The sequence below is a fragment of the Euprymna scolopes genome, chromosome 17 (assembly GCF_053919585.1).
Source record: "Euprymna scolopes isolate OS-2025 chromosome 17, ASM5391958v1, whole genome shotgun sequence".
Taxonomy (NCBI): Eukaryota; Metazoa; Mollusca; class Cephalopoda; order Sepiida; family Sepiolidae; genus Euprymna; species Euprymna scolopes.
In genome coordinates, this window is record NC_136498.1 from 17,819,802 (window position 1) to 17,847,232 (window position 27,431).

General features: G+C 34.6%; 1 protein-coding gene across 1 annotated transcript in view; it reads right to left on the reverse strand.

Moving 5' to 3' along the window:
• LOC145296705 (uncharacterized) overlaps window positions 1-24,447 on the reverse strand; it is a 52,683-nt gene extending 28,236 nt beyond the window's left edge. Inside the window, exons 1-6 of the mRNA XM_080142681.1 lie at window positions 24,283-24,447; window positions 17,343-17,675; window positions 12,089-13,067; window positions 7,148-7,190; window positions 2,431-2,560; window positions 691-864 (exon numbers count right to left, since the gene is read on the reverse strand). Of these exons, the coding sequence (XP_079998807.1) occupies window positions 691-864; window positions 2,431-2,560; window positions 7,148-7,190; window positions 12,089-13,067; window positions 17,343-17,675; window positions 24,283-24,342 (1,719 nt within the window). The 5' untranslated portion in view covers window positions 24,343-24,447. The remainder of the gene's footprint in view (window positions 1-690; window positions 865-2,430; window positions 2,561-7,147; window positions 7,191-12,088; window positions 13,068-17,342; window positions 17,676-24,282) is intronic.
• Window positions 24,448-27,431: the final 2,984 nt, after the last annotated feature.

Genomic DNA, 27,431 nt, shown 5'->3' on the forward strand with positions numbered 1-27,431 from the left:
AATAATTTTGGGAATATTATGTGTTAGATTTGTTTTTTCTATGAGGTTTGAAATTTTGTTATTTTGATTTCAATAATTTCATAAACATATTTTTATTATATAAATGCAAATAATAAACTTTTATTTCTAAAATAAAAAATTTTTTTTTTTATAATTTCATAAACATATTTCTTATAAAAATTTCAAATAAAATAAGACCTTTTATTTTTTCAATTTAGTTATTTAATATACAAATAAAGACTAATTGTGTTATCTTTATCTGTATAATTTTGTTAATTTTTATTGTATACTTTTCAATAATGTCCTTTTCTTTTATTTCAATAAATCATTTCACAATAGAAATATGGAAGAACAATAACAGTGAAGGAATTGATTTGTCTTGTCATTGCATCTGGTAACACATGACGGTATTACACACTCAGGTTACAAGTATTGTTGTTTAGCATTCATCAGGCATGGGAAGGACCAGATGAAGGTTGCCAACATCCCTAAGTAAAAATGTTCGTTTGGAATGAACTGGATTCAAACTTGGTACACGAACTTAAGGCTGGTAATACAACTGACATGGAGAGGAGTGTTTGTCATAGATAGTACCTGTGCAAACCACACATGCTGGAGACCTACAGAGAGAGGAGAGAAGATTAGAGAAAGAGATTAAAGTCTATAATTATGGGAGTGAATTCATCTCACCTTTGAAAAATTTTTTTCAGTCAATTTGTTTAAGGAAACAGCCAATTTTTGTTGGAAGCGACTACTCTGTCTCCACCAAGGTCGGTTTTCTTCACATTTGATAGGGAGGTAAAAATCACGGATGAGATAGTCTTGTAGAAATGGATCCAACAAGGAATAAGAATTGAGCAAAATCTGAAGCAGAAAAAATCAATAAACATAAAAGAATAAAAGAAAACAAGAAAATAGTTTTTTTGTTTGCTTTTTTTTTTCTTTTTAAATCCAAAACAATTGTTAGATGCTAAATCCAAATTTGGAAATTTCAAATAAACAAAACTATATATTGAAACGGTTAGCTTCCAAAGACATTGCCATATTTTGTAGTTTTGTTCGTTTTTCACAGCAGTGACAGAGTAAATTAGTCCACTGCAAATTTGTACTTTTAAAAAAAAATTTTTTTCCCTGATATTTGCAGATAATTTTGCAAATACTATTTTTTTTTTAATGGGAATCACTTCATGTAAGGCGATAAAAGAAACAAAAGATGATTGACACAAAGACAGGACATGCCTATTGACTATTGTCTTATGTTGAAAAGATTAAAGCTAAGGTTTCTAGTTCTTTATATCTTCAAATATTTATTCATTATTACTTTGTTTTACGGCATATCAACCCTTTTCTGGATTATTTAATATGAAATCCAATAATTTTGAAAAAAAATTTTATGCTTCAATTTCTTTATAGCTTCAAATATTTATTTATAGAGTTTGGTTTGACTGTTTTGTAGAGGAAAATTGTTCTTTTTTTAAATTGTAGAACATGGTTGAGTTTTGCAAAGAAAAAGAAATAAAAACAATAGCATCACTGTATGGTGTAAGACTACTGCAAAGAAGGTGGGCTCCCTCTACAAGGCTAGAAAATTACTCACACCAGATAGTATCCAATATCTTTACAAAGCCACGATTTGTCCGTCTGAGGTGGTACATCTCTTACACAGGATCCCAAAGAGAGTCTCAAATCTAATAGATCTGCACTATCAACCAAGCTCCAACCCCTGTCCCATCATCACAATGTTGCATCCCTATGCCTGTTTTACAAATACTTTAATGGAATGTGCTCTGATTAGCTCATATGCCTTTTGATGAACATACTACTGACTAACCTGACAAGCAGCAAAATCTCACCTCTTCACTGTTGAGACCCGTAGATGCTGGAAAGCCTTCTACTCTAATAATTTCTTTCCTCAGTCTGCTAGAATTCTCTCCTTGTTTCATGCTTCCCTGATAATATTAACCGACAGAAGTTTAAATGTAATGTGAATAGACATTTTACTGCTCAATTCCCCACAGTCCACTGTTAGACATGATCCCAAATAGTAGTCTCTTATGTCCAAGTGACAATATGCTTTGTTTGGGGTAAAAATAAAATAAAAAAGGAAGATAAAATAAAAATGATGATAAGAATGATATAAATAATAAAAATAATAATAAAATAATAAAAATAAAAATAATAAAATAATAATAAAAATAATAATAAAAATGATATAAATAATAAAAATAATAATAATTACAATAAAAATAATAAAAATAAAATAATAATAAAAATAAAAATAATCAAATAATAATAATAATAATAATAATAATAATAAAAAACAAAAAAAAAACCCAAAAGACAAAACTAGTTGATAAAATATCGCAGCTTCTTTGGAAATTAATCATCTTAACAGCTCCCCCTCCAAAAATAAATAAAATAAAAACAAACCTTGAGGTATTCCTCAGCCAGATCTTTTTCTCCTGGAATTTGGGCTAACCAATTAATTCGTTCCCAAAAACAAGGAAATAAATCAGAATTTGATAGTTCTCTTTGGTGATCTTTCAGAAATAAGAGAAACCTAAATTTAAAAAAAAAAAAAAAAAATGAAAGATTTTTGTTTTTAAATATTTTGAGTCTGAAATATTTTGGGAAAAGATTGGCATATTAACATTTTAAAATCATTACTACATTAAAAAAAAGAAAATGATAGAATTCAATAAACTGATTATATTTTCATAAAATTCATGAATTGCCACCATGCATCGTATTCAGTTTAATGTCCGTTTTACATACTGGCATATGTTGGGTGGCTTTTAAAAAATTGATTTCCAAACTAGCCTATTTCACTTTTTATTAAATCCATTCTTATCATTTCTTCCTGTTTTTTTTTTTTTTTTATTACATAGGAGTAACCACTTATCAAGGCCTGGAGACCACTCAAGGATAAGAGTAAACTACCCTGCTACCTCAACTGTTCTATATCAACTAATCTAAGAATTCTCATCCATTATTTAAATGTGACCATACCAACAAAGTCTCCTGTTTTACACATATCCTTCTATACTGTCGAGATTTACTATCCCTCTGAGGTTACATATCTAAGCCAGTTTTTAATACTCACATTACACATCTATTGTGTCATTTGCATCTTTTCTCACCATGCAACGAATGTCCTCAACCTTCACTGGCCAGATTACACTTTCACACATCATTACACTGCATACACATGCCTGATAGACTCTTCCTTGAGTCGACAATGGTAACTGCTCTGCTAGTTAGTAATGGCCGAAATTCCCTGAACTTATTCCATTCACTCGAAATTCTTGTAATCACATCAGCACCTTCCTGTGCTTCAATTTTATGATAAACTAGAGGATGTACCTGGTGTTGCTCGGTATTAAATGTAACATTAAATTCATTAAAAATAAGTGAATTAAAAAAAAAAAAAATGAAAGAAATTGAGACATGTGCATGTGAGTATTGTTTTTTTTCTAAACAATTCACTTTTTGTAAGTAAAAAAAAAAAGTACTTGAGCTGAGAACCTAAAAACAGTGAGTCAAGTATGATAATAACCATTAGGCCAGCTTGACACAATCTTTAAAAAGTGTTTTCAAATCTACTTATTCTTAACATAATGTGAACGATACGCAAGTGCAGTCGTGAAACATAAAAATCAGATGACCCTCAAGTACTAATTTTTCAATTTTGACCCCTTAGCAGCCATTTTTCCAGATGAAAACAGATTAAAAAGTTTTCTAAATGTCCGAATACCCTTTAAACTGAATTTCAAGTCTGTAGATCAAAAGTTTGTTGAGTATATAGGTTGAGAAGTGTCCTCACACACACACACACACACACACACACACACACACACACACACACACACACACACACACACACACACACACACATTCTTGCTTTTATCGATATGATCTGCATGGAATACAATTCCTTATTCTAAATAATGTACAAAAATCTTAAAATGAAAACATCTTGATTGTTATTTTGCAATGTTTTGATTGATCTGACATCTGACCTTCTTTGGGTGTATTTTGCTGAACTTGTAACTTATATTTTACAAGGGAGTCACCACTTATCAAGGCTTGAAGGCCACTCAAGGATAAAAGTTACTCAATGTAAAGTGGTAGTTTAGTAATCGTGTAGATTGGGTAGAATTTGATTATTTAAAGAACTTGTTTACATTGGATTTGAAGGTTGTAATTCGTTGTGAAGCAGGCCAATGGAACAGTGTTCCACAGGTGGGCAATTCTAGAAAATAAACTTTGTTCATAGAATCTGCGTTTAGATTTAGGTATAGATATAGAGGGGGGAAAATTGTTGATAGTGGTTGTAGCTAGTTGAGTGTTTTTTTTTTGTGAAAGTTTGACAAGGGGGGCATATTGGAGCTCAGATGAGCACTTACAATAAAAAATAATAATAGGGCAGACAGGCTTGCAACGTCTCTTCTTTGGGAAAGAGATTGCAGTTCTGTCAAACTCCTGAATCTGCACGGTATTTTGAACAGAAACGTTTATTTAATCTATGGGAATAGCACATTCTCATTCTGTCAGTTGGATGATGAATGGATGAGTCCTTTAATCCTTTGGGATCATGGGGGTGCTGCATTATTTCATGCAGTGTGTCTGGGTCAAGAATAGCCTGGCAATGCTCATCCTGCTCCAGGTTCAGAGCACATACAGCACCAGGTATTACCAAATGGTCACCCATTTTAGTATTGGCCAGGCTTAACATTGCTTAACATCACTTATGACCAGATAAAAGTCTTCAGTAATTCGCAATTGTATTTTGAGTGTCGCATACATTGAGGATTGATTCTCCAACCTCCAGAAGAATGTAACTGACGAGTTAGTGTTGTTAGCGTTGTTTTGAATATCAGTTTAACTTCTAAGCTAAACACTGATTGTCGTTAGGAATGTAACTCTTGTCTCTGCATCATGGAAACATTTCTGGAAAGGCTGTTATGTCTTGGTACGGCATGACCAGCCACCCCTAGTGATACAACAGCTTCAGAAGAAACATTATTAAATATTTGAAAGTCAGTCGAGCTGCGTCTTGCATGACCGCCACAAATGGAGTTGAAATTGCAACCGCAAAATCTTCTCCTTCACAAAAAAAAGTGAAAAAAAAAGAGAGATGGAAACATGAATACATATCAACGAGAAAAAAACAAAAAAAAACTTGATTCACAGGAAACGGTTGATCTGACCTTTAACCTGGCAACTTAAGTTTCAACTCACAACATTATAACAATCTTGAATTGGAGTTGACTGATGCAATTTTTTAATGCAGTTTCGATTTTACTTTTCTCCCCATGAATATAGAGAAAGGCAGGCAAAAAGCTTTTAAATCTGGAGAGCTCCCGCTCCTTTACCAGAGCACCTATAATTGTGCCACAATTGATTTAAACATTTAACTTCGTTTTTGGTTTGCCCAATCAGAAACAATCTCTTATGCGAGCAGAACACCTCACCCGGAATTAGTAAAAAGGAGCGCTCACTATTTTCTTCCTCTTTTCAGCCATGGGATGGCAAATTATCCGACTGATCCACAGCGCTTCTTTCAACTCCTAAACTTCTCTCCTGGGATGCAAACCAAAACTCCACCAGGCCATCTGGCCCCGAGTTCCAAGGATCAAATATAGCGACACCCACTCACAGACTTAATGTACCCCCCCCATCACCACCACATGAGCTTAACAATGTAAAACAAAAATGGATGGTCACATTCAATGTGCCAAGACTAAACTTGTTTCCTTCAATAATTACAAGAATCCTTCTCTACTACCAATAGCAATGGCCAAAGACTCATTATCTGAAAGTACTTCTTTCAAACCCCTCGGCCTAACGTTCACAGAAACATGAGCTGGAACAATTACATTGAGAGCATTGCCAGGACCACTGCGAAGAAAGTAGACTCTCTCTACCATGCTAGAAAGCTACTAACGCCTGAAAGTATACTGTACATCTATAAGGCCACCATTCGCACGTGTATGGAGTATTGTTGTCATATTTGGGCTAGTGCATCTGCTACTAATCCCTCGCTCCTAGACATGGTTCAAAAGAGAGTCGCCAACCTGAACTGTCATCTAAGCTTCAGCCTCTGCTCCATTGACGAAATGTTGCATCCCTCTGCCTGTTCTATAAGTATTTTAATGGTGAATGCTCTGATGAACTGCAGCACTTGTACCCCTCGACATAAATACCCCTGACAAACAGCTAAATCCCACCCCTACACAGTAGAGATCCCTAAGTGTAAGAGAGCTTTCTACTCCAGTAGTTTCTTCCCCAGAACTGCTAGACTTTGGAATTCCCTTCCAGGTCCCTGCTTCCCCAACTGTACTGACATGCAGAAGTTCAAGTGTAATGTGAACAGACATCTTGCTACCTAACTCCCTACATAGTACATAGCTTAGGTCCCTGATAGTAGCCCCCTACATTAAAGTGGCAATGTGCCTTGTTTGGGGTGAAAAATGTAATACCCCCTCCCCCTCCCACGCACATGGACACAACCAGACTTTAACACATGCATATATGTACAGACTTTCTTATAACCATTCTCTCAAGACAGGATATTCATTTTACTCATTGCCTCTCTAAACTCCCCCCACCCCCGATTCGAAGACAATTACTGATTCTGTTCTAAATTCCCAATTTTGATTCGAAATATGATAATGCCAGGATAAATACAAGACGAGAAGAACTTATTAAATTTTTACTTTTGTTGGTTCTTCTAGCAAGCTATAATATGTGCAAGATAAAATTAAATAAAAAAAAAAACAAACATTTAAAACTTCCAGAGTACATGTCAACGTTTTGTCCAACTGTTACAAAGACTTTATCAAGAATGGAGTTAAAAAATAACATCATAAAAACTTCTGCCTTAGTTATATGTACTCTACCTATTCCTTTTTTTGTCAAGCAATCACATATTTATATTTGCGTACAATCAAACACTAAAAGCACCACAACTTCTTCATAAAACATAGATTGCATACAAATACTGAACTCTAAAATCTCAAAAGGTAAAAAATTAAAAAATCGTTAAAAATGTATATTTTATCAGAACATAAAAAAAGCATGAAATGTCACAAAATTTATTATATTTATAAACTAAAATTGTAAAACAAATTTTTTGAAAAAATACCTGTAATCTTTCCAGGATCCTAAATTTTCATCTTTTAACATTTCTGCAAAAAAAAAAAAAAAAAAAAAAAAAAATCATCATCAGAGACTGAAAAATAATTGAATTTTAAGCAACAAAAATGGAACGGCATAAAATGTGAAATTTTAGCTTAAATTGCAAACCAAATTGTTATTTTCATAATATCTAAAAACTTTTAATGTGGACACATAGACCTTTTCAATATATAAACAATGGTAGCACAATTAGATAACGACTCCTGACTGTTCAAAATTTTTGGAAATTAGAAAATTTGCTGTCTTGTGTACTACTAGTTTAAAAGCCAATTTTCAGTGTATAACTAAAAAATGCAGGCTGAAAAAAAAAAAAATGAAAATCTTCACAAATATGTTGTCTTGTAATAAATAATACTTAATCATAATGTAAGCAAAATAATCATTAAATTAAACTAACATTTTGATGACTTATCTCCCCTATTCTTTTTCTCTAACTCTTCTAAATTAAAGACATGAAATGTATTCACGCCAATGGAGAATCAGAAATCTAATTTATAAAACTCACTATGCCTGTCTATCTGCCTGTTTCCATTTTTTCAAGGTGCATCTCCTCTAAAATGCAAGGCTACAGAGTGGTGCAAAGCAGGTTAAATGATTGAATTTTTGTGAACTGTTGTTTTACATATATAAAAGTGTCTTGTCTGTCTGCTAAGGGGTCAAAATTGAAAAAAATTAGAACTTGGCAAGCATAAGTTAACAAAATGCTCTTGTAAGCATACACAAAGATACATTTATATGTCAGTTAGTTCATTTTAACAATGATCTGTTTGACATAAGTTTAAACAGTAGCAACTTAGACTGTTTTAGTTTCAATTCTAGCTGATGGCACCCATGTCATGTTTTTTTAAAAAAAAATTTGAAATCACTACTATACATTGGGTACAATTGTTACATGATAAGGGCTGTCCCCTTTTCATGTAAGTATAAAAATGGAGAATTTAGTTTAAAATGAAAATGAAAAAGCATAGCCGGAATTCGAACCTCGTAATCTAGTTTAGAAATAGATTACGTGTGAGAATTTAAAAATGTAAAACAAAACATTTGTTTAGAAATAGATAAATATTTCAAGAAAAGAATGTGAGCTGTCAAGTTTATTATGAGATTTTAAATTGAAAGAATGCAGCTTATAAGATAATGTTTTAACATATTGAATATAGGTTAAAATTCCTTTTGTAGAAATAGGAAAAGTTTGGACACGTATGTCCAGGACACATGAAAGAATGCACATGTTTTAACATGTGTATGACGTCACGGAAAAATAGAAAGTTCTAGGAATAGAGAAAAACTTTAGTTAGAAAACAGTCAGTAAGAAAACTCAGAGGGAGGCATTCGTCTGGGAGCGAGACGCCACTTCAAGGAAAAATGTGAGACTTTGAATTCTTGATGATGGAATCATGGCCGTGTGAAGAATAAACCATCAAGTGTTTTTGTAAAGCTCGTCTTGTGTCTTATGTTTCTTATACAAAGGTAAAGTCCAATTGTATTATATATTTGTGTTATATGTTTTTACATACACGTCTCAACATCATCATGTCTACACAATGTCCGAACTGTCTGAACACTATATCCCTTCACTTTAAGAGCTTTCTCCTTCTCTTCCATTCTACACAAGAAAGGAATGAACATTTTAAAATATAAGAATCTCTTATAACAGGAACAATCTCTCTTCTACACTAAGTCTCTTACAACAAAAATCTCTCTCTCTGAGTCTTTCAACATCCCTCACTGTAATAAGACTCTTACTCTCTCTAATAAGTCTCTTACAACTTCTCCTTCTAGAACTCTCACTAAGAAAAAGCATCTCTCCTAGGACAAAGACTCTTAATAACTCTTCCTAAGACTCTTAAAATGAAACCCCCGATATGCAACACAATATAATAATCAATAGAGTATTGGCTCTATAATAATAAATATGAAAGCCACATAAATTAAAATATCATATTTAAACGTATTATCGACTGGGCAATGTTGGGTGGCCAGCTAGTATATGATAAAACTAATTTATATTTTTAATCAAAATTCTACTCATAAATTTTCCATAATTTTTGGTGTAGATATCTACTGTTAATTGATAAATAATAGTTTTCCTGTTAATTTATCTTAAACTGTTATATTTCATCTGTACCTCCCAAATATATAGTTAATTATGAATAAAAGAGTTGAAACTTGATCAGGACACCGATTCCATTTTGATTTCAATGAGAATGTTTAAGTTTGATTTCACAAGATTAATATAAAAAATGGTAATTGAATTGTAAATTCGTAAAAAGTCAGAAATTGAAATCCCATCAAAATTTCAACCATTACCAAATTTTTTAAGGTCGAAGACATATAAGATGAGGACCTTTATTGGCTATAATATGGGCCAAGTAATGAATCTCTATGATTAGCAAAACAGAAATTATCACCAAAAGTGTGACTTTTACCTTTCTTGTTACCTTTCAGATTGATATCTCAAAATGAAATCAGCTCTAAGTTAGACCACAACAGATATTTTAACCAAGTTCAGTGACAATTGGTCAAGTGATGGTGACACAAACAAACATACTGTAAAATCAGCAAACAAATTGTACCCAAAACATAACCACCTCAACAGAGGTAAATGTGTATAAATAAATAACATTATGTGCTGCCCCTTTCTACAAACAGGGCTAATTGCATAGAAGCCGTGTCAGGGGCATCACGATATACGACAGTAAATCCTCTCATCCCACTAATAACACATCCGTGATCAGATAAATCTGCAATATGAAATTCGACGAAACCCCAACACATCAGATCAGAGGATTTGCTGAAAACACTACACTTGCACAACATGGAGGTTATCCTAAGTATAAATCGATTACATTGATTTGGTCATATGGAATGTTCATCCTCCTGGATAAACCATTACAGAATCATGAATGTCCTAAATTGTAAGGAAGCTTAGCTGGTCAATGAAAACTTGGAAGCATGTGATCAGACAAGACTTCATAATTTGAAGACTGCTGACCCGTTGAAACATGAGAACTCGAGAGTAAGCTTACGTAATATCAGATAACGTCTGATCCCTGAAGAAGAGAAAATTGACAATAAATTTTTTTTTTTGTTGTTGTATTCATTTTTGGCGAATTGAACCAGCTTCCTCCAAAGGATGAAGTGTCAAGGTAATATTAAATTTACTGGTGGTTCCCAGTTGCCTGTATATGATATTAATATAGAAGAAGCTAAAGCTAAGTGGCCAACTATAGTCGAAGACAACATGAAGACTCCCTTTTAATTAGCTGCTACACTGAGGTTCAGGGAAGGTCAATACTCCATTCTCAGTATTGCTCCACTTACCCTTGATCTTCCCTGTGTTTAGTAAAGGAGCAGCAAATGCTATTTTTTGTCTTTGATATAACTCAACTGAGGACTGAATCCTCAATTGAGTTATATGAAAGTTAGTTTTTTACTCACATTCACTCCTAATAAGGCATATTGCCACTTGGACATAAGGGGCTACTATTTGGAACCATGTCTAGGAAAGATTAACAAAATGTTAGTTTACATTACATTTGAACTTTTGCATATCAGTACAGTAAGAGAAGTAGGTAGCAGGAAAAGAATTCTAAAATCTAGCTGTTCGAGGGAAGAAACTATTAGAGTAGAAAGCTTTCTGGCATTTAGGGACTTTAACAGTGAAAGGGCGAGATTTTGTTGCTAAGTGGGTTTTTCGGGAATATGTACATCGAGGGGGCACAAGTGCAACGAGTTCATGAGAGCATATTCCATTAAAATATTTTTAAAACAGGCACAGAGATGCAACATTGTGGCAATGGGACAGGGGCTGGAGCTTAGTTGACAAAGTGGGACCTATTAGATTGCAGACCCTTTTTTGGATCCTATCCAAGAGGGAGAGACTAGTGGTAGATGCACTAGCCCAGATGTGGCAACAATACTCCATGCATGGGCAAATGGTGGCTTTGTAGCAGTACAGGATATTCTCAGGTGTGAATAATCTTCTAGCTCGATAGAGGGAACCCACCTTCTTTGCAGCAGCTTTTGCAATGTCCTCAATGTATTTGTTCCAGTTTATATTGCCTGTGAATGTTAAGCTGAGGTGTTTGAAGGAAGAATTCTTAGGTAAAGAGTTATTTGTCATAGACATCGGTGATTGGAGAGGCATCTTGTAATTGTTAAAGGAGAGCAGGTCTCCTGGTCCATTAGTGAATACTCTTACCATTATATTAAAAACCCAAGTCAAGAGCAACCTAAAGGTTCCCTTTTCATTAGCTGCTTCACCAAGATGTAAGGAAGAGTGCCACTCCATTCCCAAGACTGCTCCACTTGCTCTTGATCCTCTCTTTATAATGTTGAGTATTTAGCAAGAGAACATCAAGTACCATTTTTTAAGTTGTTGGTATGACTTAAGCAGGAAAGGAACGGACTGGAAATAATCCGGGGCAGATATTTCAAATCAAAGAATTGTACACCAGTCTCCTGGTCCATTAGCGAACATGGTTACCAGTATGCCAAAGAAGATCTTTTGGGTGAAGAATCTAAATATTATTTTACTTGTCAGTACGTCCAGTGTCACAAAACTCATCATCATCGCAAACATTAATTAATCAGAAATGAATACATTAAAAAAAGTCATGTTGAGAAGAGACTGTAAGTTTTTTTTATAGTTTCTTTTTAAAATTAAAAAAAATGTGCAAGTGAATTGACATCTGTTCCTTTATAATTTATATAAAAAATTATTCAGAAAAAAAAAGTGTTATGCGCTGAATTTTCATTGAAAAAAATCTAAAAAATTTTTTAATCAATTCTTTTTAGCTTTAAACGGTTAAAAAAGAATTTGCTAAAATGGTTATTTGTCTGTGGAGTTTCCACAGGTTCTGCTAATTATTATGAATTTAATACTTACTTGCTAACTTATCTTCAGGTAAAATGTTTTCTTCGTCTGACGGACGATCAAAAGGTTCTTCAAGAGAAGTCTCAAAACACATTTTTATTCGATCCAAAATAAAATCCATCTGATCGATAAAATCTTTCTCGGGACCCTCCACAGTATCTGACCAGCAGGAGGAGGACTTTCTGTTGAACAAATACAAATGTGACTCATTCAGGAACATTTCACAAAGGATAAAAAATTTCAGAGTTGATAAAAAGGTCCGATTTTCCAGGATCGTCTTTCGACATGAAATGGACAAAACTTTGCAGGAAAGGAACAGACTGGAAATAATCCGGGGCAGATATTTCAGATCAAAATTTTGAAAATGATCTTCTCTGAGCTGACACAATTCATCTTCGAACATCACATATTTTGTCAACATAGCATGGAGACGCTTCAGGCTATCAACATCTTTGCCGTCTTGCAACCATTTTTTCATATTTTTATCAACATTTGATAATTGTCCTTTGTCTAAAATCTGCAAAACTTCCGTCACACAGAGGTGCTTGAAAGTGACAGCAATGTCGAGTGGATTTTTATAAAGTGTAATTCCTAAAAGTGTCAAACCCACGCAGATCTCAGGAAAACGGGATATTTTTTTCTCGCAGTTCCAGAATGAGGAATTCATAATTTCAGCTTCCTCAATGGCTGAATTCAGCAATCGCTCCATCCCATCCAAAAGATCAGATAATATTTGATTGTCATCATTAAGCATTTGGCGGATGTTGTTTATGCAGAAAGGTCGGCCAGTCACATGCATATGAATTTCGGTTATTTTTCTTTGTTTTAGACAAAATTCTTGGATTTTTTGCGGGAAACAAGTTATGTTTATCATTTGAATAAGTGAGGCAAGGAGAAACAAATCGTCTGCCGATTGTGGAGATTCTTCACAATGTCGGATGGCAGGAACAAATAATTTGGTAATTTCCTCTGGGTTTAATGCACTTAGACACTGAAATTACAAGAAACAAAAACTGATTATTATTATTCGAGAAATAAAAAGGACATTTTTTTTTGGTTTTACTATGTAGGCACAAATGCCTCCCACTATTTATTTTTTTTTCAAACTTTAAAATGTAAAATATGTAAAAAAAAAAAAATACAAGACAAATTAAAAAGAAAATATAATTTCCGTTAAAAGAAAAAAATTCATTTTTTAAAATCATAAATATTTTTTTATAGCGTTTTTTTTTAAATGGTAAATGTTTACAAAAAAAAAAGATGAATAAAAAAACAACAATGAAAAGAAAATATATCAACAAATTATTTAATTCTCTCAAATCTTGGTGTGCCAGTCTGAAAAACAAAGTCGGTGTTACAAAGATTTTAAGTGACCCCCCCCCCCCAAAAAAAAAAACCCCACCCCCCGCACATCAGTCTGTCTAAATTAAAATCCGTTGTTTCTTGTTCTTGACATGAGGATCCTAGGTTGCTCCAATGATGTGCTTAGATATAACATGAATAGAGAATCAGTTGGAGCCATTTGTCTTGCCTTAATAATTTGTCATACAAAAATAATAAAACCCACATTCTAATTAACTAATTTTATTCACCTTCAAACAAGGCATATAGTTACTGTGTGTTAGATTTATAGAGACATTCTAAGTGGGGAGCTGTGCAGTAAAATGTTCACATTACATCTAAATTTCTGCAGGTCAGGGAGCAGGAAGAGAATTCCAAAGGTTTATTCAGTGTCAAATCATCCAGGGCTTGACACCCATATCCCCAGATCTGGGTATAGTTTGCACTGCAGATAGACAATGGAGGAACTAAGAAATCCTGAAAAATTGAGCACATAATTCCAGGCAGTTCCCGATTTAGAGAATTTTTTGTTTTGGCATTAGTCACATAATGTGATGCCCGGGCGACAATTTTCTGATGTCATTTCTTTGAATATTTTCTGATTGAAAGATCGTATGGCCTTAAAAATTCATCCAGGTAAGTTTTTTGACCCAAGGAATCAAAAAATGGCATCATATTTTCTCAAAAATGAAGACTTATAGAGATATTAAGGGTTTTTGGATTTTTCCAATCCAATAAAAAAAGGGTGTGGCTGGCATGGTAATGCATTACTTTTTTCATATATTTTTTCTAGACAGAATAAATTGTCTCTGGACCAAAAATGGTTAAAAGTTCTCATTTCATTCACTCACAGTTTCTGTTGAAAGTCGGGTATATTTTTGATGATAATGAAAAATATTCCCTCCTATTGGATGTAAAAGGATCGGTTCATTGGGGATGGCCTAGGAAAATATGGGAGAAATTGATAAAAATGGATTTGAGCGAAAGAAGAATAAATACAGACATGGCCAGAGATAGATTAGTTTAGAAGTCAATTTTTGGTGCTTGAACAGAATTTGGACCGAACCAAACTGTGCAACTACATGTTCCTCCGTTCAACAAAAATGAATGATGTCAGAGCTGTGTGGTGTGATTTCTTTCTCTTTCATCTTCTCTTCTGGCCATGTCATCGTCTCATATTGGTGACTGCCGAGAAAGTGAACATGGGTTCACAAGTATAAAAAAATAAGCAATGCAAGAGAAAATATAGAAAACATGGTACTTGTGCATTTAACGAACCAGACGTAACTTAGCATTTACTCGGCTTTGTCCGACGCATGACGTCAACAACTCGGGTTTTGCTGCTGTCTGACGAAATATGGTCATCAGCCAATCAAAATGCTGCGCGCTTAGTTTCAACTCGAGCATGTGCGCACGCGTCTAGCAGCAGACGAGTATTCCAATATGGGCGTTCGAGATGGCGGCGACTAGGAATCTCCAGCGTGAATGTAGGTTGCGGTCACGCCACACAATTGTGGACTGGAAGAAATTCCTGCGAGATATAATATGCTGATATTACTTTCTCAGGAATCCCCGGCAGATACAAGGCCCAGCAGGCCATACGGTCGAAATCGACGAATCTGTCTTCTTCAACCACCGGAAACACAACGTTGGCAGATGTCTAACACCGGTCTGGATCCTCGGTGGACGGTGGATACGCCGACCCCCCCCCCCCCCCCGAAAAGGAGTTTTTTTTTTTTTTTTGGTTTTGTTAACGTAGCAAATAGGAATGCCGAAACCCTCCTTCCACTAATAAGAAAATACATTCTGCCAGGACCATGCACAGTCGTATCAGACTGTTGAAGAAAAGTGGGAGGAGAGGGGTATCACTATTTAACGGTGAACCACCACAGCCTTAATTTTGTAGATCCCGTGAAAAAAAAAGTTTTGTTCCTTTCCTTTTTCTTATGATTTTTTTCTTTTTTTGTACGTAAATAGTTGAAAAAAAAACGTTTCATAAAAACAATTACTCACTATTGTTTGTTAAAAAAAATTGATCCTACAAATATCATTTTTGTTGGTCATTTTACGTAAATATTTGAAAAAAAAAAAAAAAAACGTTTCATTAAAAAAAAAAAATTACTATTATTTGTTTACATAAAATGTTTTATATGTATTTATTTTGCAAACAAAACAATTACAAACAATAATACTAATAATAAAAAAAAACATAAATGAACGGTAGGTTTTTGTTTTTTACTTATTTATTTTTGGATGTTTCTACATTTTACAATTTCATTTTACAGTTATTTTGTTGTAGCGTTGTTTTTATTTTATCGGCAACGCTCGGTTTTATCCAGCTGTTGACGTCATGCGTCGGACAAAGCCGAGCAAATACTGAGTTACGTCTGGTTCGTTAAATGCAAAAGTACCGAAAACACAAATTTCGACATATTCTGTACATACGAATTGTAATTAGGGTGTGTGTGACACCATTGACCTTCTAAACGCTAACATCCGCATCTTGGTATTCTATCGAGACATTGATCGTCAATTGACATCAGCTCATCTCAATCTGTTCAGAACCACAACTTGCATTCAATTGGCCCTCACTAGAAACTGCGTTCAACTGTCGTAAACTCAAAACTGTCCCTATCATAACTGTTGCAAAACGAACTCTAAATATATCAACCTGTATGTCTAACCTTTTGTCCCAGTCACCTAACACACTTTGATTAACAATCCTGTTTTAGCTGCCTTTGTGTGCCTTGCTAAACAACTTCCTGATCCATTATATTTCCTACTAACTTTACTCGCTATATTTTAGTTCTGTTGATAAAATTTTTTTTCACTTCCTAACAATTTGGGGGGGGGGATGAGGGGGGGGGGCGCTAATATCATAATTTTTGCCAAACTAAACCTAAAACTGTTAGTGTTAGATAAATGTTAAAATAGAAATAGTTTGGTTGAAATTCTGAAGAAGTACCCAATTTTTAAAAGCCATCCAACATATGGCATAATATAAAATGGATGTTAACCAGAGTACCATGATACCCTCATCTGAATAAAAAGCAAATTCTATGAACAAATCTTTAAATCTTGGTTGTTTGTTTTATGGCATATCAATCCTTTTCATGTTATTTAATGCCAAATCAGGTCATTTTGTTAAAAGTTTCTTTATATCTTCAAATATTTATTCATGGTGTTTAGTTTGGTTGTTTTGTAGAGGAAAATTCTTGTTTTTGTTTTTGCAAAACATGATTGAGTTTTGCAAAGGGAAAGGACAAAAACATCAACGTTTGGTGCATTTTGGGCAAGAAGCCGATATCTTCAGACAGCCTGATGTGATAACACATGGAAGAAAGTGATAAGAATGGACTTGAGAGAAAGAAGGATAAATACCTGGCCAGAGATAGGTTAGTTTGGAAGTCAATTTCTAAAAGCTGTCCAAAACATGCCAGCATGTAAAATGGATGATGAGTATAGATATATGAAGAACAGGAGACTTCAATGGTATAGTCACCCTAACAGAATGAATGAGAGTGCCTGGGTTAATAAATGTAGTACAGTTGAGATAACAGGGTCAGTTCACACAGTAATGTAGTAGATGGATCTGCGGGGTAAGGGGGCCATATTTATATTCTGGAAATTATCTTCGTTGTTTTCTTTCTTTTTAACATACTATTTTATTTAAGTTTGTCACATTGAAAGATTGGATGAGATTTCTTTGGTTAGTAAGTGTAGAACAGTTGCGTTATCAGAGTCAGTTGGCAAGGGAAAGCCAAGAAAAACATAAGAGGAAGTGATAAGGATGGACTTGAAAAGAAAGAAGGATAAATAAAGACCTTGCCAGAGATAGGTTAGTTTAGAAGTCAATTTCTGAAAGCTGTCAAACACATGCCAGCATGTAAACTGGATGTTAAGCAGAATACGATGATAATCTTACCTCGATAAAAAGCAAATTCCATGAACAAGTCTTTAAAAGTTCAAAGTAGAAAGTGTGAGACACATGTGGAAGTGGTGCAACAATAACCAATAAATCATCGGGACATGACAATTTACTGGAGAGTTTATCTATCGTATTCTCAAGGTTTTCTTGGCTGAAGAGTTTAAGAAAGACAACCAGATGCAAGTTGAAATGCCAATGTTGTTGTGTGAAAGAATAATTCTTTTTCTCAAGTCCTTGGCTGATTTCTTCAACAGCTGCACTGATGATATGGATAAAGCGACGACAGTCATTCTTAGACAGGTTTTCCAGATCTAAATTAGCCGATAAGACCTGAAAAGAGAAAACGAAAATTTATAACAGCAAATGATTATTTTACTTTTGGCGATCATGCAATATGGCTAACAATTTTTTTTTTTTTTTCCATTTTTACCCCAAACAAGGCACAGTGCAACTTTGAAGTAGGGGGCTACTCTCGGGGACACAAGTTGGATAAGCAGCAAGATGTCTGTTCACATTACACTTGAACTTCTGCATGTCAGTACAGTTGGGAAAGCAGAATCCCGGAAGGGAGTTCCAAAGTCTAGCAGTTCTGGGGAAGAAAGTATTGGAGAAGAAGGCTTTCTTACATCTAGGGATCTCTATTGTGAAGGGGTGGGATTTAGCTGCTTGTCGGGTTTGTTGGGGGTATTTACGTTAAGGGGGTACAAATGCTTGCAGTTTGTCAGAGCCTTCACCATTAGAACAGGCAGAGGGATGCAGCATTTTGTCAATGGGACAGAGGCTGAAGCCTAGATGACAGTTCAGGACCTATCAGGTTGGTGAATCTCTTTTGAACCCTGTACAGGAGTGATACGTCTTGAACTGTCATCTAGGCTGCAGCCTCTGTCCCAAATGTGACAACAGTACTCCATACATGGGCGAATGGTGGCCTTATAGAGGTACAGGATACTTTCAGACATAAGTAGCTTTCTAGCATGGTAGAGAGAGCCCATCTCCTTCTTATGAGCTAACAGATTGTAAGATTATCTATTTGTTATTTTATTTACCACCTCTCTAGTTAAGTTTGAGTTAGATGAAAGTGTTTCCATGGAATGAACTGGATTTGAACTTGGCATGCCCAGGTTTTCAGTTTGTGTTGTTAATCACTAATCTACTGTCACCCTCTATCTATGCATTATTTAAGAAATATCTCTGTTCATTGGTTGAATATAACTTGATATTTAATACAATTATGTTATCAAAGAATATACCGTAAACTGGGGTGACACTGGCCACCCTGGGTGACTTTGATCATTTAAAATAAATGTAAATTGAAATAATAATGATTAAGTAATATATGATCTCTGAATTTTAAATATAATTTCCAGGTCCTATAAGATTTCATAATTTTACTGACACGTTGTGGTGCAGCAGCAAATATTTGCTGCAGAGTTATTTACACATTTATTTTTTTATTTTAATGGCTCAAAGTCATCCCGGGTGGTCAGAGTCATCCCATCTAACGGTATCTTTAACAAAGCAAAACTTATCAAAATAAAAAAGCTCAACACTATAAGGACGAGCAAAAAAATCTGGAACCCTAAAGTTTTCACTTGAGCTTGTATAAATATGTTTTATTTTTATTTTTGACCTTTTTTTTTTTTTAATCTGGATTTTTTAGAAAGTTCTTGGATTCTATTTTCTTTACTTTCAGATTGTTTTATTTATAAACGTATTTCTGTATCCTTTATTTGCTTTTTCTTTCTTTCTTTCTTTCTTTCTCATCTACCTTTCTTATATTACAAGCATTTCAGCTCGGGGTGTTTGGAGGTGTATGTTGAGCAAAGAAAAAAAGTGGTAGTAGGAAGGCAGGCTCAAACCCGTACTACAAGGGAGGAAAAGAACAGGAAAAAAACCTGACGTCTTTGCTGTTACGACCACTGCTAAACCGGAAATGACGTAGGATAAATTAAGACTAGACAATTGAAAAGAGGGGATGACTTTCGAAAATATCGGCAAAAAAAGCAACCCCTCCCTGTAGAAAAGTGCCCAGTTAGCTTTTATGTTGGTGAAGAAATGAATGTTTTTAGCCAATTTTTTGGTATTTGTCGTCTGAAGCTTCGAGGTTCAAAACAATACTGATCTTGTGAAAATCCGTCACCTCTATCGAAAGCTTTAGGCAGACATGCAAACATACATAGATTTATATATTTGTAGCTCAAATTTTCGACCCAAACCGATTAAAAAGCTTGCCCTATCTCTGAATACCCTTTATGTAAAATTTCATATGTTTAAACCAGAAATTGTCTGAGTAATTTGGTAGAGATCGCAGAGGTCAATTTTTTTTTTTTTTTTTTTTTAACTTTGACCCCTATTCTGACCCCTTAACATTTATTGTTTTGGGCTCAAATCAAGTTATTAAGTTAGACCCATGTCCAAGGAACCTATATCTAAAATTTCAAGTGTTTATACTGAAAATTGGTGGAGGAGTTTGGTAGAGTACTCAAAGGTCAAATCGTTGAACTTTGACCCCTTAACAGCCAAATTTCAGTCCGAAAACGGATTACAAAGATTTTCCCAAATCTCCATACCCTGCATATAAAATTTCGAGTCTGTAGACTGAAAATTGGCAGAGTTATTGTGTAGGGAAATGTACACAGACAGACACACACACTTTTATATATATATATATATATATATATATAGATTTGCTTTTCTTTAATGATCACCATTATTTCATAGTGACTCATATTTTTCTTTTTACTATTACCGACCTTTTAATTTACTCATATATTGTATCTACTTTTAATATTTTTTAATTATTTCTTACCATATTATCCTATTGCTCCTCATTTCATATCTAAATGTTAAATGTTCACAACAAGAAGTAAAACAAAATGGTGGTAGAAACCCAATAAATGTCATGGTGACATTGTTAGATATTTGTTTTTTGACAACTGTACAGTCATACAAACCCATTGCTTTTGACTAATTTTTTCCAACTTTTTTTGTTTAAAATAATGGTTCTTATTCAGATTGGCACTTATGGTGGCAATTAAAAATAAAGAAAATACAGAAAATACTGTATTATGTACATACTTGTTACAGAATGAAGACGTCATATTCCAAAAATCGCATAAATCTATCAAGTAGTTTCTTTTTAAAACTAAGAAAATCAAAATTTACGATTTTTAGCGATTTTACTATTAAACTACATTGAATGTAATGATTTAAGTTGCCCCCCCCCTTTTTTATTTCATCAGATGTAATCATGGCTGACAAAAACATTCCCACTCACTTAGTCATAAAATTTCATTTTCTTGAATAAAAAAAAAATTACTTGATTAAACTGCGTGATTTTTGGAATATTTCATCTTTGTTCCGTAATGAGGGTATGTTTTTATGGTTTTTTCATTTCCTTGAATTTCATGTTAAGAACGACTTTCAGAATAAGAACCCCCAACCTCCCCATGTTAAAAATGCCTTTCAGAATAAAGACCATTTTTGGCGGTGGGTGAGTGAAACAAAATATTTGCTTTGTTGTCTGCTTCAGTCGCAGGAAGTGAAAAAAGTCGCAATCGTTTTGCTTCACACGCATGCACATGACTAATTCCTTGGTTGTGAAAAAAATGGCTGCCACGTATTACATTAGCTTTTATGTTGGATAACAAATGTTTTTATATCTGGTAAACGACTTATCAGCCCCAAATTTAACTATGATATTCGTTGTAAGCTTACCCGAAACCCTATAAAAAAAAATCGACATTTTGAATGTGAATTGTGAGTTCATGTAAAAATTCATCGTATGGAGATCATGCAGACATTTTTGTATTTTCTTTGCTTTTAATTGCTGCCATAAGTGCCATTCTGAAGACACATATCATAAGTATAGGTCATTGATTACTCGACTAAGGTATTAAGACCATAAGTTAAGATATTAATCCTCTTCTGTTGAAGAGTGTCAAGTAACACTAGTAGTTCACATGAAAAATATGAGGGTAGGGTCACTGGCTCAGTAGAAAAATTGGTATTGATATAAGTTTCTGTGGTTCTTCCATTCTGTAGTCCGAGCTTGTGGCCTTGAAGGTACCTTTATATCCTTTGTGTTTGCTGTTCTGCTGTGGGATCAGGATTGGGTGCCTGCTCAATGATTCTTCTCCATTTGATGATCCAATTTTTGATGGGATCTGCTTTTCAGACTTTTCGGAGCTTAGCCTGCAAGTTTTTTTAGGCAATCTTAGTCAGGTCAGTTTTTTAAGGCAATCTGTTGTTTCTTAGTCAGGTCAGGTCTTATGTAGACTCTGCTGTGGATCTTGTTGGTGCTGTTATGTAATTCCTTGGCCCTGACTAATATTTGTTTCTTTTCACCAAGAGAATCCAGCTCCACTTTTAGTAGTCTACTATTTCTCCTGTTGAGAGATCCTAGGTGGGTACCCTTGTTTATTTTCACTGTGAATTTTAATTCCTTCTCGATCATTTCTTGGACAGCTTGGGTGTGTCTGATTCGGGAAAGTTAAAAATAATCAGGTACAGTTTCCTTTGTTCTATATCTTCAAGCTCTTTTAGTCTCCCCTCCGTGGGGAAAATAGAGAAGGCTTACCACAAAAATATGCTCGTGTCTGTCTGTTGTGCGGCTGAGAAGGAAAAACAGAAAAAATCCGAGATAGCGACTGTGGTTTTTTAATGCCCATGATCTTGAACAGTTCTAAAAAAATTGCGTCTCACATGATTTTAAGGTGCGCCCGAGCACCATAAAAGCAGGTTGCTGGAGGGAGTGGGCAGAAGCTTTCAGACCTGTGTAGAGTGAACATCGGCAGACTTTTTCAAACTTGTTTACATTGGACTTGAAGGCAACAATATTGTAGTCGGTCAAGGAGCAAGCCAGTAGAACAGTGTTCCATAGTCGGGCAGTTCTAAGAAAGAAGCGTTCAGATCTGTGTAGAGTGAATATTGTCGTGCAACTTAGACTTTTCCAATTCACCTCCCAAAGGCTCCTTGTGCCTGGGGTTGGTGGATAGGCGTGTGATTTAGCCAGTTCAGACACCCTTTCCTCTATATTCTTATTAGTAGCTAATAATTCTGCATTGGCATCGACCAGTCCTTGCTCTATGTCTGTTATGTCTTGAATACTGGTGGGTTTCTGGGTCAAAATATGAGCTTGTTGTTTCTCAATCCGAGCTAGTTTATCATCCAAACTACTTTTTAGATTACCCAAGTTCCGGTCAGGCAATTTCATGCCGGCTTGTAGCTTTGATAGAATTGTTATAGTCTCCATATTGGCCGAGACCAAAGACTTTAGAGTTGCTTTTGTCTCGGTGTTGGCTGTGATCAAAGAATCCAATGTTTTCTGCATTTCTAGCTGGTCTCTCTGTATAGTCACGACTTGCAGGTGCAGTTTTTGCCTCCCTCCTGCAGGAGGTGCTTGTGCAATACTATGAAACATTATCAGAATACCCAGAGATGACTCTATACAGTTTGGCGATATTTTTTGGCTCTTAGCATGAAACCAAAGCAAGCATACCTCACACTCTTTTGCATTATCATTATTACACATCCTCTTGCCACAAAAACCACACCAAAACATAAGCACCAAAATAAGTAATGTCGCCAATAGTAAACGCTTATATAAAAGAAGAAAAGGTACTTGTACAGTTTAGTCAAGACATTAAAAAATGAAAATACCGAAAAAAGTTTAAATTGTATGTATTCGTTATAGAACAAAGTTCTCCGAAAAAAAAAATTTCACTTAATTTCATCAAGTAGTTTTTTTTTTTACAGCAGAAAAACACGGTTTATTTTGAAGGCAGCCATCTTGGATTTAAAAAAAAAATTGTTTTAATTTTAGAAATGCCAAAGGGAGATAACTCCAGTTAAAGCGCTGACACCCCTTCCCATCTTTAATACTAGCTTTTCTTCCTAAAAATCGAACATTTTGCTCGGTATCATAACAAATTGTTTTTTCGCTGTAAAAAAATAAAACAAAAAACAAACAAAAAAAAACTACTTGATGAAATTAAGTGAATTTTTTTTTTCGGAGAACTGGGAACATGATGAGAATTGGCAGCCAACCGGAGAGACAAAATGAAAAATCGTCTTTTGCACATGGCTCCACACATAGCTTCCTCTTGGGAAGAAAAAAAATAAGATAACCACAAAATAATTATCGACCAATGGCAGAGGCAGAGCTTCGGCGAAGCTCAGCTTCGCGCCTAAAAAACACCTCAAATATCACAGTCACTGGGAGCCAGTTTGCGACTATAAAAACGAGGGTATTTGAGGGAACGGAATGATGAAAGGCTACACCGGACCCTAAAGACTGCAATCATGACACGACAGCAGAGCTGGCACTGGCTATGCACTACCCATCGTACTGCTTGGCATTAGAAACATGCCTAACGAGCAAGGATTTTCCCCAGCTGCCGCAGTTACAGGGACCCAACTATTATTGCCAAAACTAATAATGAACCAAGAAAATCCAGATCTACATGGGGAAGACATAAGAAAAATGGCCAAAGAGATGTAAAAGCTCCTCTCAGAAGGACAGCTACATACAACACAAAAAGCATTCATACCGGAAGAGCTAAAATCAGCGACCCATGTGTGGCTTCGAAGGGATAGGATTCGAAAACCACTGGAAGCTCCATACTCTGGACCACATAGGGTCATCCAAAGGCAAAACAAGCACTTTCAAATCGAACTGCCATCGGGAGATATACAAACAGTCTCAGTAGAAAGACTAACCAGTCAAGTTCAGTAAATGCCAATAACAACAGCAACACTAACAATGAAGATATCGAACTGATGACAACAGATGACAGTACACCAGGAGACATGTCCGCTCCAACACAGGACATTTCCATAACGGATACATACAATTTACATTTTTTTCGATTTTTTTCATTTTTTAATGTCTTGATTAAACTGTACAAGTACCGAAGAAAAAAAAAACATAACTCACTTCTTTTTCAAAAAGCTGAAAGGCAGCATGAAAAACTGCATATTCGGCTGAATATTTCATGTTTCTTGGAGCATTTGATTAATTTTTGTTGTAAATAAACACAAGAAAATAATAACACGTGAAAAGAACTATAATAAACACCGGCTTTGCGAAGGGGAGATAATTCAAATTAAAACACGGTGCGAACTAAACTAAGCCCCCACGTTTATTTGGACCACATTTGCTCGAGTTAAGAATTTTATGGTGATTTTAACCTTCCAACGAAGGAAACTAGTTAATTTCAATTTAAAAATAAATAAATAAATAAAAGAAACTAAAATTTCACATTATGAGTAAACGTATCGTAGGTGCTTGTATAAAGACAAACGACAGATCAATGTTTTAAAGTATGTCCTTTTAAGCAAAAACAATATTACTTAATTGTCATGTCGAAAATAGTAATATATTCAAAAATTACCAAAATTAATCGAGTAGAAAGGCATTTATAGTTATAAAAAATTTTTTTTACAGGAAACTGGGAAAATTGCATTTTGTAGGGGGGGAGGGGGAAAGAAGTTTAAGTGAAATTAATTTTCTCTGTCCCAAACAAAATAATAAAAAAAAGGAATAAAACAAAATGACACCTTCTTCTCGTTTAAAATGCACCGCATTTATTTTTCAACAAGAATAACAAGATGAACGGCAAGAGTTCTTGAGAAATCATTATGATTAGAATGTTCAAAGTAGGTGAAAAATCCTTTGTGGAATTATTAAAATTAAAAGATCATGTTAGATGAAAGTCCTTCGTTGAATTAATAAGATTAGAAGGTGAAAGTCTTGTGTGAAAATAATGCCCTTATTTCAAGGTTTGTGTTTTAACTGGCAAAGTTCACCTTATTCAAAAGTCCTATGAGGAAAGTAGTCCGTTGTTATTAATTCTTATAGAAAATGTATGGAATGGGTGCATGTGTGCATAAGTGTGATTTTTGAGTGCCTGCGTGGCATGTGTAATTATCGGTTTGACTGATTTGAAAGTGACGATGAGAGGAAAACGAGGCATGTTCTCGTGTCATGTCGGAGCGAGAAGAGAAGAAGAAAGAAGGGGGGGGGAAAGGGAAGAAAGAATGTTTGATGCGTTTAAATACTTTTTGAACTGGCTCCAGCATAAGATTGCTGCTCCTGATATTTGGTTTTTGGAAAAGCGTTAAAAAAACAATCTTCTAAATTTTTTCATTGGTCACTTGTGTCATGTGGTACTGTCTTCAACTATGTCCGCTAAAAATATGTCCATTTTACTTTTGTTGTTGTGAGAAAAGCGTGTGGGCGTATTTGAAATTATGCCGTGACTGGAAGAACTTATTTTTGTGCAAATACTTGGGAAAATTGAAATTAATAAACGTTTGTTTATTTGCGCACGAGCGTGTGTGTGCATGAGTGACAGCACAATCTTTCATAGATATTTTGAAGTAGCCTGTGAAGATTGCAGAAACAGGGGACATAACTCAGAAACATATTTTAGATTACATCATAATGGCGGCCAACATGTTTAGGCTATTTTTATTTTACTAAAAACACAACAGTAGTTGTTCTACTCGATAAATTTTCGTAATTTTTGGATATGTAACTATTTTCGACATGATAAATAAGTAATATTGATTTTGTTTAAAAGGACATATTAAATAAAAATCGATTGTACGAGCATTATATCGTTTCCCGATCCATGTAATTTTATTAGAGAGACGATATGTGTACTTCAAAATTTGTATTCAAAAACAAAGACTATGACATGCTGGACAAATTGACGTTAAAATCAATTTGGTATTATGTATGAAATAGGAAGAAAGAAACAAAAACACTTTTAAAACTAATAAATTAGCCGACATGTTGACGCATTTCTAAGATGGACACCTGGAAAACTAGTCAAGATAAAACTTAGAACAAAAATAGATAAGACGAAAAAAAAGTAAAATAAAAAAATAATAACAGAAGTAAAAAATGAGTTGTATAAAATAAACAAATTTTAATAATTTTATTAAAACGTTTAAAAAAAAACAACAAAAAACGAACAAATGCATCCTACATAAAAAATAAATCTTGCTGACGAAAAACAATGGATAGTTTGAACGGTTGCATACCTGCTTACAATCGTGAGTGCATAAACATTACACACTGGTGCATCTTTGGTTGTAACACAGGTTTCGTCAATGTTGTTGAATTCGGATATTGGATGCTAGTTTGGTTTTAAAGAGTTATATTTATGACAGAACAAAGACGGGAAACAAATGCATGTGTGTAACATAGCTGTTAGATGTCAACACTCGGGACCCACGTGTTGTATGTGAAAGTCTCAAGAAAACAAAGATAAGGAAAGAATTTGACTCAGTGTTTTTAGTTGAAACAACAGACATTTATTTACATGTACTTCCAGAATAATGCCTTGTTCAAAAGTCTTCCTATATTCCAATGTGCTTAACAAGATTCTGCCGTATCAAATGTGTGGTATACTGTCTAGGTCACATCTTTCCCTGTCGCTCTCATGCCACATGTATAACACGTTTATTTCTATCTTTTTTAGGCCACATTTTTCTTTTTTCATAATCTTTTTCTTTCCTTCTTCCTCCTGTAACATCACCTCACACACGGCTCGGTCATTTGCATATGTTGGTGGCTGTCATACAACTGCTGCTGATGTTGCTGCCATATGTATGCCTGCATTCTTTTACATGTGTACGAAAGAGAGAGAGAAAAATTCAGTTGGAATTAATTGGAGGGAGAGATGTATTTAAGTAGGCAGACTTTTAACCACTTTGTTAGCTGCTCTCTTAAATAATCAAATTTTGACCAGTTTCAACCATCATTACAAATTCCCTTTGATGTCTCACTATCCATCTAACAAACCTCATTAACACTTACCCTCGAGAGGCCTTTAGGCCTTGATAAATGGTGAATCATCAAGTAAAAAAAATTTTGTTCGCATACTCAGGTTTAGTTTAATCTTAGGGTTTGGATAAGCTTGAGGATTAGAATGGAAATATGAAATTAAGTCTCTAATGTGTTTCTGAATTTTTGAGATGAAGATTGATTTGTATTTTTTGGATTACTGTTCACATCTTAAGTATGATTTTCACAACGTTTCGGCCGATGTAACCTCCAACCTTCTTCAGATGTAT